This window comes from Neodiprion pinetum, chromosome 3 (assembly GCF_021155775.2).
Source record: "Neodiprion pinetum isolate iyNeoPine1 chromosome 3, iyNeoPine1.2, whole genome shotgun sequence".
NCBI classification, from domain to species: domain Eukaryota; kingdom Metazoa; phylum Arthropoda; class Insecta; order Hymenoptera; family Diprionidae; genus Neodiprion; species Neodiprion pinetum.
In genome coordinates this window covers 6769173-6783668 of record NC_060234.1, presented here as the reverse complement: position 1 = coordinate 6783668, position 14496 = coordinate 6769173, and the positions used below count along the sequence as shown (strand labels likewise).

Sequence of the window (14496 nt, the reverse complement as noted above, 5' to 3'; positions counted from 1 at the left end):
TTATTAAACAAGAATATCGTTTATTATTAAATAAAAAATAAAAGATTTGTTGAAAAATAAAAGTGACCACCGACTTATGATAGGACCTAATAGTTCACGGAATAGATCGAACCACTAATAACACATTATTCACCTTTAGAGGGCCGGCCTGGCTCTTCTAGAAGTCAGCAAAAAACCCGAATTTTCCACCGAACCTGTTGACCATTTATATACATCAATCATACCTTAAAAAAATATCGAATTTCAAGGAAAAAATACCGGCCCTCTAAAGGTTAATGTTAACCGACTCAGCAGGTAGAATTTTTGCAAGTCAAGTAAGATTTTAACGGTCATCTAGGCGTTTTTACTAATTTTGACCGTCTGAATCTTTGTTTGGGGTTCCGAACGATGAGGAACTCAATCGTTCCAATTGTAAAATTGGGCGCTGTTATGATATTTATTACACAACCCAATTTAAACGTGTCCTTAGATTGATCTGATAAGAAAATTTTCAAAGGCAAAAATCAATGAATGACAAAGTTCTCTAACCCTCTTTGAAATGGCTTATAAATTCGGATAGCAAAATTTAAATGCAAATTTTTACATTTCAAAAGCAATTTTGAATTCTTTATCTGAATATATGCAAAATTTTATAGGGAGAAAAAAATGTCAGGACAATAAAGTAAATTTTTCACCAAAATTCAATACCTACTCTTCATTTGATGAACCACAATCTTTGAAATGTAATGGTAAAATATCGCATCACATAACAATATTAAATAACATAAAATATTTACCGAAAACCCTTGAAACTGGTATTACGTCACGAGCTAAAATTTGTTCGAGTAATGTTGTCAATTGCGAGAAGTTTCATACAATTTTCTCTTTACCGAAGTACCGGATATTCTGCAAAGTATTTTTCTCGACGTTGGAATGCTGCGAAAAATTGGAAATCGGTACTGATGTAACGTAAAACATCAATTCAATTCTTTCTTATTGATCTTCGTAAAGGTCGAAACCGCGTTAGCTACAAGATCTTGCATCCAAAAGAATTTTCTGCAATTGCGATTATTCTACGCACCTTAAATATTGTCATTTTATGTCACAACCGAAAAATATACACTAAGAGAAATTTTTAGTTTTTCGTAATTCCAACAATATTCGAAAATTTTTTTTTAACGATACCTGTTTTACTCAATTTTTCTAGTTACCATAACAAATGAAATTTTTCTCAGTCTAGTTCCAAGTTCAAATTGAAAATGAATTTTGTAATTGTGCCCAGAAATTCCTACCAGTTCTTACTATTCTTTTTCATCATTGTCACTCCTACTGTATTTTCCTACAACTATTGCAATAATTTGACGTTGATTCATCGATAATTCGACGTTTAGGTCTAAAATATAGTATTCACAGATACAATCAGTCACTTGTACCAGATCGGTTTTTGCAATTCCAAAAATATTCTACCCTAGGATTTTCTAGTTACTTTATAAACAGTTGAACCACTTCTCACTGCATCCTCCGTCCATCCGGACGGATTAAGCCTGCTTCATCTCTGCGTTGAGATCCGATCCGCAGCGTACTGCGCATGCGTATAACCACGTATGGTTGCCTACCGTGCAGGAGCATCCAGTAACAAAAAGCAGCAGGTATAATCACTAAAACGGTTGTACAAAGTATCGCCGTGCGGCGTGAATATAAAAGGAACGGGCGCGTAGCGATTGGCGGGGAGGGGGCGGGGGCGAGAGCAGCGGGGGTGAAAGGGAAGAGGGACAAAAAAAGAAAAAAAAGAAACAAAGGAACCTCAAAGATGATCCGCGTTGGTCGCAACGTGCGCGCGATTCGACGTCGGTTTGTGTCGAGTCGACGAAAGTCGAGAGCTGCTGCTGTCGGGTGGTGGAAACCGTGATAACATCACGTGTACTACGGCCACTTGCCTCGTATAAGACGGGTTTCAGAGTAAAAACTGCACTCGAAGAGGATATCCGCCGTTGCTGCACCAGCATTCAAATCTCAAGAAACGCCGAGCAATATGGGCAAGGATAATCTCACCGCGGTGCTTTACAAAATAAACGACCTCCGACTGGTGAGTAGTGTTCACAATTTTTCAGACACTTGGGGGAAACGTGTTGGAAAATTTTAATTTCGTTTTTTTTTTTAATTCATTTTTTTTTCATACTCACGTTCCTCGCCAACATTGTCCGCAATTATTTCGCATATTCGCCTGATTTGCAACGAGATAAATTTTTGACGTTCGATATGTCGGAGGAACGAAGAAAATGACTTTATCGATATAGAACTGTGGCTATTAATGGTGATAAATGATCTCAGGAATACAGTTTTTGAATCGATTTCGAGATAACTGCGGTTGAACAATTTAGATTAGATAAATTTTTCGCTTTTATAGAATGATCGTACAATCTCGCGAAGCAAGTTAACGATTGATCGATAATCACCGTAACAGGTGGGATTTTTACACGCGATTTTAGTTCCGCGTTTACGCTAATTTACATCGGCTTTTCATCATTATTTATTTACCGTTCGACGCGTCTCTGTCGAGTTTAGAATTTTCGAAGCTGCGCCGCGACACCTTACATACGTATATAATATTTATACACTCGTAACCCCGATACGGTCAAATTAAAATTCAATGCTGACCTAAATATTGCGTATAGTATATACTATATTCCTGTGTAGGAAGCTGAATACGGTATCGATTTCTTAGCGTGTGCCGCTCTGAGAGCTGAATTGTACGTGTATGTAGTGAGGTGGCAGTGACGTCCGCGAATAGACACGTGTATTCTCAGCTGTTGGGATTGCATTATTTGCGGATTGGCGAATTGCGCAAATTTTGCACATCGTATGATCCCCGAATAAAAACGAAACAAAAGAGGGAAACGTAAAAGAAAAAAAAAAGAAATTAAAATTAAAAAAAAAAAAAATAATACACAAAGAAAGAGAAAGAATTCCATATTTTTCAAATATCGACTGCGTACGGAAGCGTTTTCTTTTCCTGATTATCGTTTTCTTTTGGTTTTGTTTCGTTTGTTGTTTTTTTTTTTTTTTTTTTCTCTTCGTTTTACTTAAATAGTAAGCTCCTTCCGAGATTTAAATATAGAGGCATTTTTTCTTTACTTCACGTTTCAGGAACAAACTGACATTCCAGAGCCGAAAGATGATGGTAAGCCTTTTATTTACGGACTTGTGATTCGTCTGCTACTCACGTGTGACGTACAGCTTATTGATTAGGTACCATTACAATCCGACTTACAAGACTTTACGCTCAGCAAACGTACGAGATAAGGAAATAAAAAAAATTATATAAGAAAAATAAAAAAAAAAAAAAAAACACTATACTCGTCAAGTTTTTAGCAAATTTTCTGCAGAGACTCGTCTAAACAAGTATTGCAGGCAATTATTGAATATTGTAATGATTTGGAAGCACGCGTCGCTTTTTTACGCTTCAAGGTCGGTTTATAATTCCTTCCTCCAACGTAACTTGTACACGTTTTTCGTCAGCTTGCCGCAACACTCGTGTAACAGAAAGATCAATAAGCGAATGCGGATACGCGTGTTTTACAACACCTACGCACCGCAAGGCTAATGCCTGTGACTCGAAAAATTTACCAAATTTCGCAAAGATAGAATTTGTGTGTACTCAGTCGTTTTACGTCACGTATACGTACGATATAGCAATTTGTATGCCACGGCCAACGCTGATAACTGCCAACTGTAAGTTCTTGCTGTAAGCCACGTGGTCCGTTACGCGACGGCCGCACTTTCATTGATTAAAATAATAATTTCGCCAACACGTTAATCGTAAAACGGTTTCCGTAGGCTTGAGTGCCGCGAAACATTTTTACAGCTTGTATCGTTATAAAAAAAAGAATTAATTAAATATTAATTTGATGTAAGGTTAACTCTTGATCACCTAATAACGATTGTTTTACATTTAATATATACAAATATGCATATTTAACGGGCAAAGTAATTTGTTTTATCGACGTTTGGCGAAACAAGGAAAACTTTTTTCACGTAGCTTGTGATTGAAGAAAAAGTAATAAATGAATGACGGGATTATCTTGATTCCAGACACGGCAAGATACAGTTCGAACAAAATGTCCGTATTAACGTGTAATTCTATTTGCAGAAAAAGTGACAAACGAATGACAGATTTATCTTGATTCTAGATACGGCAAGACCGTATTAGTTGAAGGATATATCCATATTATTATATAATTTTATTTGCCAAATAAGACAAGAGCGTCTCCCATGCTATATAAATAATACGAATTTCTTAATAAGTGTCTGGAAGTTCCTTTGTCGTTTCCTCGTCTCCATTTTTTTTATTTTTGCTTTCCGAACGGCAAGAATTTTTTTTTTCGTAAAATCGACGGCAACCGAAATACGAACGGGTATTTCTTTTCGTTTAAGCGCGCGGTAACTCCTGTTATTTTTTTTTTCGGTTATCGGATCTAAAAAATTGAATGTCAGATACAGGAGGGATCCTTGAAACGCAGCTATGTCCAGTTAGTTATGCACGCGGCTGAGGTATAACACAGCTCAAAGATCGGTTTCATAATTGTATAGGCTGGCGTTGATTCCATCAGTGTACGAAGATTTATCTCTATAAAGCCAATCGATGGCAATCGACGCGAAACGTACCCGTGTTATATTTTTAGCCATTGACCGTTATAGACATTCCGATATTGCCTAATGCAATATCTATAACAAAACTATTTTCACTTTGACCGCACGTTTTACTCGACACGCTTGTACTACACGACCATCGGTCATAATCGCAAATCTCACACATTGATATTAATTGTATCTTTACGACTCCATAATACTCGTCTTCATTATACGCACGAGACAACGATCATGTCATAATTTTATACTGTCCAAGGAATCCTGTATCATATACACACAGAGAAATGATTTTTTTAGTATTCTCTATCTCTCTCTCTCATTTTTGAGTATTCGAACTCAACTTACCGAGTTGTTATACTTTTTGGAAAAATTATTTCGCGTCAACTTATCCACTCATGTTAGTTTCGATTCGGAAATAAAAATGATCGCTTTTAGCCTTGTTTCGTTGTTAGTTAAATTTCGTTCAGTCAAACGAACACGAGTCGAATCAACAAGTATCTTTTCACTGTGTGTACAGTTTTATTTGTGTTGAATAAATCTGGTCTCCTTAGTGACGAACATCGGGTTTTCGGTTAACTCGACAATTTTCGCTACTAAGTGCTAATTTTCACAGAGGTACTGCTGGAGATGTCTTGCGTTGGGATTTGTGGCTCCGATGTTCATTACCTAGTGAACGGTAGAATAGGCGACTTCGTAGTTAATTCGCCGATGATCATCGGCCATGAAGCAGCTGGAATTGTCAGCAAGCTTGGGAAGAATGTGAAAAACCTCAAGGTACTCAATTTTGCTGGTGCATACAGAGTTTTTCTTCGTACGAAACTGCAGCTTGATTCCACGCAAGGGAAAATATTCTTTCAATTCAATCGATATCATCGACTTATACCTAAACTTGAATTAAAAAAAAATAAATCGATAAAAATTATACCGAATATCTGCAAGATTTACGATGATTTCAAACTTTCCACTGTCGAAACCGACGAATTTCACTCGAGTCGATACAATAATTAAAACAGCTTAATTTCGCAGTTTGGAAAATATTTTTTTCGAATCGTTGAAACTGACGAATTTTACTGAATTCGGTACAAAAATTGGAGCAGCTCGATTCGATGTGGGAAAAATTTTTTTTATTCAACAGGTGTCATCGTTCATGACCTCGAATTAAATAACCACTAAACGGTGAAAATTATTCTGGATACCAAATTTCCGACAATTTAAACTTACTTAAGATGTGTTGAATTATAATTAGAATTAATCATGCAAACAGAAAATTTTTTCCACCAGTTAAAGTTCGACTAATTTGCCTCTCAGCTGCTTACGTTTGTAGAAAATGTCATGCTTGTGGTAAAGTATAAGGAAAGTGATAAATAGCGAAACTAAATCGGTGAACGGGGTTCAAGGTTGGCGACCGTGTCGCCATCGAGCCGGGCGTACCTTGCCGTGTGTGCGAGTTCTGCAGAAGCGGACGATACAACCTTTGCCCCGAAGTTATATTCTGCGCAACGCCACCCGTTCACGGAAATCTTAGACGATTCTACACCCACGCCGCCGACTATTGTTTCAAGTGAGTAACGTATCGAGTATTCAAATTTTTCCCGCCAATTTCGTTGTCAGGGTTGCCAAAATAAGGACGGAATTCCAAACCGATCGCGTTACCGAACCTTGTGGAAGTAATTGAGCCCGAACTCCGGTATATTTCTGATACTAGCCCAGAGCTATCGGTCGACCGTGGCCGAGACCTCGAATAATATAATGGCAGTTGGTGACCTACTACGTGACGTCAAACTCATCTTAGCAGTCCCAGTTCATCGACCTCTTCGCACTAATTGACTTTAAGACGATTATAGTATGGATGGTATTATCTCAAGGGTATTGGAGGGGTATTCGCATACACGACACAGGAATGTACGCTACCGTGAGTGACTTTCGCCCCCTAAATTCTCGATAACTAAGAAATATTTTGAGCATTTTTTGGGTGGAAATGGTACCTTGGATACAATTGTGGCGGGTGCAGAAACAGTCGGGGTAAATCAAAAATGAGTCTGATATTGGAATAAAATATTGGCAGAATAGCCTATGAACAACTAAAACACAGATGCACCACATTGACGCAACAAACATGGCCGCCGTTCGAGTCGAATGGAACCACACTTTAAGGTTGGAATGACTCTGTGCGCTCTGCAGGCGCTGGGTATGTTCCAAAACCTAAGCCTAGAGTTGAGTTGAGTTGAGTTGAGTTGAGTTGAGCTGAGTTGAGTTGAGTTAGGTTTAGTTTAGTTGAGTCGAGTACAATCAGCTGATTCTCGATTCAGCCATGAACGAAGGAGAAACGCAGATATTTAAACGAAAAATCGGTGTTAGTGTTGGAAAAGAAATTGCAGCGAAAGTGAACGACTTGGTGGCAAACTTGGAACATAACCTAACTACGTCTGACTCTACCCTAGGCAGTTTTTAGTTGAGTTAAATTGCCAACTGGCAAGTTTCGGAATGGTAAAAGTTCAGGATCAATATTTAGAGTTGGCCAGAAGGAACGCACCCACTGAGGACTGTTTCAATCAAACCAATATCTAGGAAAAATAGTTAAATCGCAAAACCAAGTTACAAATTAGACGAAATTCTGCGATAATCTAACAGGCGAATATCGTTATTCTGCCTATATTCACATTTATTTTCAAACAAAAGATGTGTACATCTAATTACGGGATCAAAACAGATGCAATTTAAAGTAGATTTCACAATCATAAAAAATTATTATTACTGTCATCACTTTTACAGTGATGTTTGAGATTTTTTTCATGGTGATTTTCGACACTTATACATTGAATTTTACCACGTAATTTCGAAAATCGTTTGATCAAATCTAAGATACACGGCATTTTACGTTAGAGGCTATAAAAAGTATCGATCTGACAAAAGATCTTGATCACTATACTCGACGGTACTTCCAGTATAATTGAACTGCTTTGTGAAAAGTACCACTAAACATACTATTTTAAAGCGGCTTAATATCCCATTACGGATCGATGCCAATAATCTCGTTACACAATATTTAAACCATGCTGAGCTACGTGACCCAGATTTCGAATCAACAAAGTTATGCCAGAAAACATGACGACGTGCATGACGGATTAGACCGTGTGGAAAATCGCCGAAATCGCCGAGTCACGCCCGGATTTTGTGCAATTCCGTGTGGCAATTTCCGAACGAGTAATCATGTTCTTTGAAACTGTCAACTCGGCAAAGTAACGAATCTCGCTACGAATCTCGGCCTTTTATAAGGTTGATGTTTTATTGATTATTGGTGACTTTTGTACGTTGATATTTATATGGGTTCGGTAGTTATATCGGAATACCAATCATGACTTGTTTGTAACTTGAATTGTGATCCTAAGGAAGAATCGTCCTTCATTTCACCTACCGTGTCACGAACGACGTTCGAATAGCTAATAAAGCACGATTGTTCAACGCAGGTTGCCGGATCATGTTTCCCTCGAAGAAGGCGCACTTCTGGAGCCTCTGTCCGTTGGTGTCCATGCTTGTCAGCGGGCCGGAATCACCCTGGGATCCAAAGTGCTGATTCTAGGTGCCGGACCCATCGGCTTGGTCACTCTCCTGGTCGCGAAATCCCTCGGAGCTACAAAAACCGTGATTACAGGTACGGTCGAATTCCATTTGGAAGCCTAGATGCGATGTAGACATTAACGAACAGCAATTACTCACGTCCTGAAATCGGAACACGCTTTATTCCTGGCCTAGAACTTCGTACAGGGACAATTTCGGGTGACTGGCCTTGAATATCGCGAAATCAAGGCTGCTTCCACGTCATGTAATCGCGTAATAATGTACAGAGAGTGCTTCGAGTAGTTTTACAAAATGGAAAGTCTTACCGTGCGGCAGGTCAAAGTCTCCGTGTGTTTATGGCGGCAGGAATGCGGTTGGATCAAACGGGTTATAAGCCAGAATGTATCCAGGAACGATTTTTCGCTGATTATTTGAATCCGTTTTCCAGAAATCTGAATTTTCATCTTTAACTATAGAGAGTTTATAGCGTCTATTGCATCACTATTTCATTATTTGGAGCGCAACTTGTCTGCGCGTGAATGGATTTTTAGGTAAAATTTATAGAGCTACTTTACACGTGTAGTAAAATAATTCCAAATGGTCGATAATAACTGTCTGGAGACGGAAACGTGCAAATGTTTTTTTTTTTTTTTGGGTGAATAAATTAAAACTTGGAGAGGTAAAAAGGTTGTCGTTCTCCAATTCGATAAGTCGTTATAGAATGATATAATCTGATACTCAGATTTCATCAGATCAAAAAAAAAGGAGTTACAACTCAAGTCCAGTTAATAGCTAATACAAATGATTTATAGTTGTTCGAAATGTCGTTGCTAATTTTCTTTGGAAGTATAAGAATAAAAGTATTCTTACATCGTTGTATCGAGAGGCAGATATAAAATAGCGTAACTCTAGGAATCTTCTTCATTACTTAGATCTTCGTGAACGTTGAAAATAATTAGTCAAATATTTATAAAGCTGTATTTTCCAAGTGGCTGAATAATCAAAATCAAAAATATACATATACTTTCTTCTTTGACGAATTCTGCAATTCTGCTTATCTGACCATCGGACGGTTTAAATGATATCTCTCGAAGTGTGAATTATTTTGACAAATATTACGAATTTGTCATTGGTGATATCCGTTAGAAAAAAGAAAAAAACCATTCCAAGGTCAATCGTTTCCGATACATTAGTGGAAACCTTTCGTTCTACGTAGATTCCACATCATCGCCACGGTCGGTGCGTACAACGTTATTCTTTTTTATTATATCTGAACGCTTGTGGGAGGATTCCATGCATATTTTCACTCACAGTATCTCGTGATAATACTCCGATATGTACTCGTAGTATTCACTAGGAATGTTCAGATGAACCACGTGCATGTCAACCAACGAACCACATCTGCTATCTTCGGAGTGATAAATGATTGGGACTTGTACGCACCGACCGTTTTCCAACTTTTACTTCCCCGTGACAGAGCACAGGTCGGAATTATACTGGCAGTTTTATTTTTCTTAAAAGGCTGCGAAAACTTGAAAATTACCTATAGATAATTACGATTAATGGTTAATGGTTAATGGTTAGTGGAGAAGGGTTTCCCAACATTTTTTGCATTTCGTGATTTAATTTAATTTTAAACGTGAATTTTTTTTAAGTCTTATTACAGATTTAAACTAATGGTATTTGTTATTGAAATGTTCGTTCATCGGTTATGTTACCAAGCAGTTTTATCTCGTGCAATAAGTATCTTTATTACGGGCAATAAACACCAAGCATATTATATTGTCGTCTTACCAGGAATCTACCGAATAAATTATTACTGATAGTAACTCATAAAAATTAATTACTCGTCTTGGTACAAAATAAGGGTGATTCTTATCAGTGCAGACGCTCATTTGCTTCGTGGTTATACCGAATCGTGAGTGCCGTTGAACAGTACGCAGGCTATTTTAATTAATATTGTAACAATATGCCAGATTCTGCAGCATGGTTAACAGAATATTCACGCTTTGTATTGTATTCAAATAAATGTTTATCAATTTTATTTCACATCAAAAGGAAACGGTGAAACTTAGCATACCGAGCAACAAACTTCGCATGCGCAATCGAATCTAACTCGATTAGTCGTCGAAATCGTACCGCGACAATATTTTCGTTTGCAAATCAGAGCAGCCAATTTAATGGGAACGGCAAATGAGATACATTTCAAAACCTCTCGCGTTAAGTGGCAAATCAAAATTATGTTTTCACGGTAGCTGATGGCCATCGGTCAGTTGACAGTTAAAATTCAAAGTTTTCCAAGCCTTTCTGAATCGTGACATCAAGCGTTTGAGATTTGCTTTACTCTTAAAAATTCTCATCGCCTACATAACCTCCATTAGCTGCGTTTTATACAGCTAAAGCTTAAAGTCATATAGCAGTCCTACTCTTACCGACCGAACAAACTGACCCTTCCTCTTTCTAAATTAAATAAAGAAACGAACGGAAAGAGTTCAAATTTCGAAGCAGAGTTCGGGACAGTTACTCATATCCTGAAAGTCGTCAAAAAAATTTGCGGATTTTGACACGTGTTAGTATTTCCACATTTCCCGTATTTCGGAGGCCAAAAGTGCATTGTGGAGATAATTTCCGCGATTCCGGAAAGAACCAGAAGTAAAATAAGCTTTCGCCGGACTGTTTTCATACAATATTGAAATCGCTAAACGAAAACTAAAAATTACAATAATAATAACACGTGTCAAAAATCCACTCATTTTTTTTTTATGTTTTCCAAAATATGAGTCATTTTTCTGAATTCAACTACGACAGAGCGATTCACCGTTGAAATTTGAGCCCGTTTTGTTGATTTTTATTTAATACAGGAGGAAAAAGGTTGAGTCTGCTCGGTCGGTAAGGGTATAACTGCTACATAAGCTTGGACTGGTCAGCTTTCACGAATATCCAAGAAAACTTGCGCGTGCGCAGTCGGACGTTCGGTCTGCTAAATTTCACCGTTTCGTTCTTTAGATAAGAAATAAAACATTCGTGAAACAGCCAATTGAAATGAATTTTCAGACCTCGTACAGACCCGACTTGACGTGGCTAAGGATTTCGGCGCCGATGCGACGCTTTTGGTCCAAAGATCCGATGACGAAGCAGCCCTGGTCAAGAAAGTTCACGATCTGTTTGGCTGCGAACCAGACAAGACGGTGGATGCCTCAGGTGCCGAATCCTCGACTCGCTTGGCGTTGCTGGTCAGTTTTGACGGTTCATTATACGAGTCATCAGTTTCCAGAATCAATTTACAGTCTCAATCACTGCTGGTGTTAATTTTAGGCTACTAAGTCGGGTGGCGTAGCTGTGCTCGTCGGAATGGGCCCACCTGAAGTAAAACTTCCTCTCGTCCAAGCGTTGGCCCGAGAAATCGACATCAAAGGAGTCTTCCGTTACGTTAATTGGTGAGTTGGAATCGTGCTTATCCACTAATCACGCCTAGGAAAATTTTAATTTTTTCACTTAATGGTTCTTGTGAAATGCATGGCGTCGTTGCGATAACGATCTAAATATTCTTTGACTACAAGAAAAAAGGTTTTAACAAATGTGTTACGAGTTAATGGTTCGGTGTGATCATAATTTTTAATGCCATATTCTACTTTTGGCATCAACGTTGAATGATCGTGATAGTTACAAGGGAAACTAAAGTACGAATTACCTCAACTGTAAAGAATAATAACACGTAATAGATTTTCTGGTTTCATCTGCAAAACACATTTTCATTTTGTACCCAGAATTATGTTGTTCGTCTATCGATCCCAACTATAAATTTTTCTCGGTGCATTTCCATAAAGAATAGATCAAGTCGGATATATTTTGCCATTGAAGTCACCCTCACCTATTGAGCTTTGGATAAGCTTTACTGCATTGCTCGCAAAATTTATAACACAATTCAGCTTTTTCATACACCTGACAAGTCATTTCGAGTATTCGTTTGGTTTTTTTCCCGTTCATATATGTTATTCGTATATCCAGAAATCTGCAGAAATTCGATTCCTCGATCATCCGAGCATACGTACTCCTATAACGATCATTAAAAAAGTTGCAATCAAAAAAAATCTAATCCAACGCGAATGTCGTTCGTATTATGCACATTGATGCTAACGACAATGTTGTATCTGTGTTTTAGTTATCCAACCGCATTGGATCTCGTTGCAAGTGGAAAAGTTAACGTGAAACCGTTGATAACGCACAACTACGACATCGAGCAAACGCACGAAGCATTCGAGACAGCAAAAACGGGCCGTGGCGGTGCTATAAAAGTGATGATTCACTGCAAACGTTCTTGAGATATAATTTATTTCATAGGTGTTGCTATGGTTGCTGTCAAATTTTTTAGAATAATTTATTTTTGCTTCGGGCATATGTTAAATTACCAAATAAGCAGATAAAAAAATAAAAGAGGAAATATAATTTTTAAAAAACTCATTCCGTCGCAGTGTACTTGATGTTGAAAAATCAATAATCCTGTGATATATTGTAACGCGTAACGGGTATCAATTATGTGTAGAAAGAGAGAAAAAGAGAGAGAGTTTTGTCAATGAAGGTAAAAAACAACCGCATTCAATGTCTTGTAACAATCAAGTTCAACGAGTTCGATCTAAAAAAGTGATAAACAAAAAAAGAAGAAAAAAATAATAATAATAATAATAATAATAATGAAATAAAACGAGAACAATAAGATAAAAATACTATGGTACAGAATGGATAAATTTATTCCAGTTGTTGAAAAACACTTAATTTTCCTAAATAACATATTTGCGTGACTGTACAAGTGAGTAAAACCTTTGGAAATTAATCAACCTTGTATATATCTTCACCATCTTTCTATACTGCAAAAATAAATAGTACATTATGTAACAAGGGAATAAAGTCGACTTTTATTCCTGCGTTACATGTAAGACTTTATTTTCGACTCAACTCTGGCCGGAATATTTATTTGAAAATTGGGACTTTTAAATTGGGCTCATGTTTCCCGCAAATGCGTTTTAAGAAAAAATATGCCACTTTTGTCCCTCTTTTGAGTTTAGAAAAGTTAACTTTACGGTTGAGTCGGAAATAAGTAAAGTAAAATAAAGTGCGGCAATAAAACTTTGTATAAACTCGCCCGATGGAAGAATTTATTGTAAAATAAAACTATTAAAAATTTGAACTGTCTCTAGTGCTTATAGTTCAAAACTACAACAGTTGTAGGTATGCTTAAAAAAAATGACGCACGGTATTTCAAAATACTTACAGGGAAACATAGAAAATACTGTAGTTAAACTTTTCGGACCGCTGTACAAATCTTTAAATCGAATTTAAAAATCTATTTTCGAAGTCTCTGTCAGCGATTCGAAATATATTTTCAACTTTTTTCGCCAGGATTGAGCTTTTCTACCGACTATCTGTTATTGCGTCCAAGTTTTGATCCAGGTCAGTATTATGAGACTTCTGTTTTGGGGGCCTGGCTGATTGCGTTATTACTTTGCGATTACGACTAATAATAAATCGAAATCTTGTTTGTTCACGTAAGCAAAGTGCTCGTTACTTAACTATCGAGGCGTTGGTTTTATTATACCCGGAGAACTTTAATTAACTGAAACATAATAATGATAATGAAGATTGCAGAATTCAATGTAACCTCCGGAAGATTTGAATATCTTAGCAATTATAAGAGTTCAACGTTTTTTTTTTTTTTTTTGTTTATCCTATACAAATTACATTCTGCAAATCATTCTGCGAAGATATTCTGTTGATTCATATACGAGACCAGAAGCTCAAGATAGATCTTAAGAACCGAAATAAAAACTTATCCGCTGATTTCGGTGTGTAGAGAAATTATGCAATCTCAATAATGACATGGCGTTGCGCTAACTCAGTACGTATATAGTTTTTAATTATAAGAAAAAGCTTTTTTCAACATAATCCAGGCTGAGTTTGTCATTCATCACTTACCTCACCTTCCCCACCATTTTAAAACGAATAGTCAAAGTTTTTACACAATTTAAAGCCATAGTTTCTTTAATTTTTGTAAATCCATTATCAGATTTTGCTAGCCTATGAAATCGAGGCAAATGGTTATATAGCTAGAGTTTTTATGGCGGAAAAATATTGCACGAAGTCAATAATTCACTATTGTTAAATTGTAATAATTTCGCTAGTTATGATTCTATGATAGAGTGATGGAAAGTGGTGGATAATTCACTTGCGCGGAGAATTCGCTTACCGAGAAAAATTAGCAACAAGTCATAAAAATGTATCGAACAATGTTACATCATGATGCTCTCGTTTCAA

At 37.1% G+C, this 14496-nt stretch overlaps 1 protein-coding gene across 2 annotated transcripts; it reads left to right on the top strand.

The window, feature by feature from the left end:
- The first annotated feature begins 1801 nt into the window (after window positions 1-1801).
- LOC124215363 (sorbitol dehydrogenase) lies at window positions 1802-12723 on the top strand. Of its 2 annotated transcripts, XM_046618685.2 has the most exons (8): window positions 1803-2065; window positions 3127-3160; window positions 5243-5403; window positions 6027-6190; window positions 8097-8281; window positions 11242-11420; window positions 11503-11624; window positions 12350-12723. In XM_046618685.2, exons 1-8 carry the CDS (start codon window positions 2012-2014, stop codon window positions 12507-12509), a joined length of 1059 nt encoding a protein of 352 aa, XP_046474641.1. In that variant the 5' UTR covers window positions 1803-2011; the 3' UTR covers window positions 12510-12723. The 2 variants fall into 2 exon arrangements, with proteins under 2 accessions (XP_046474642.1, XP_046474641.1); XM_046618686.2 differs by lacking the exon at window positions 3127-3160 and having other exon boundaries at window positions 1802-2065.
- Window positions 12724-14496: the final 1773 nt, after the last annotated feature.

Excerpts from the sequence above, each read along its gene's own strand:
- LOC124215363 (XM_046618685.2), top strand. The coding sequence starts at position 2,012 with ATGGGCAAGGATAATCTCACCGCGGTGCTTTACAAAATAAACGACCTC. Across the intron at positions 5,404-6,026 it reads AGAATGTGAAAAACCTCAAG|GTTGGCGACCGTGTCGCCAT; the intron begins GTACTCAATTTT and ends ACGGGGTTCAAG. Across the intron at positions 11,625-12,349 it reads GTCTTCCGTTACGTTAATTG|TTATCCAACCGCATTGGATC; the intron begins GTGAGTTGGAAT and ends TCTGTGTTTTAG.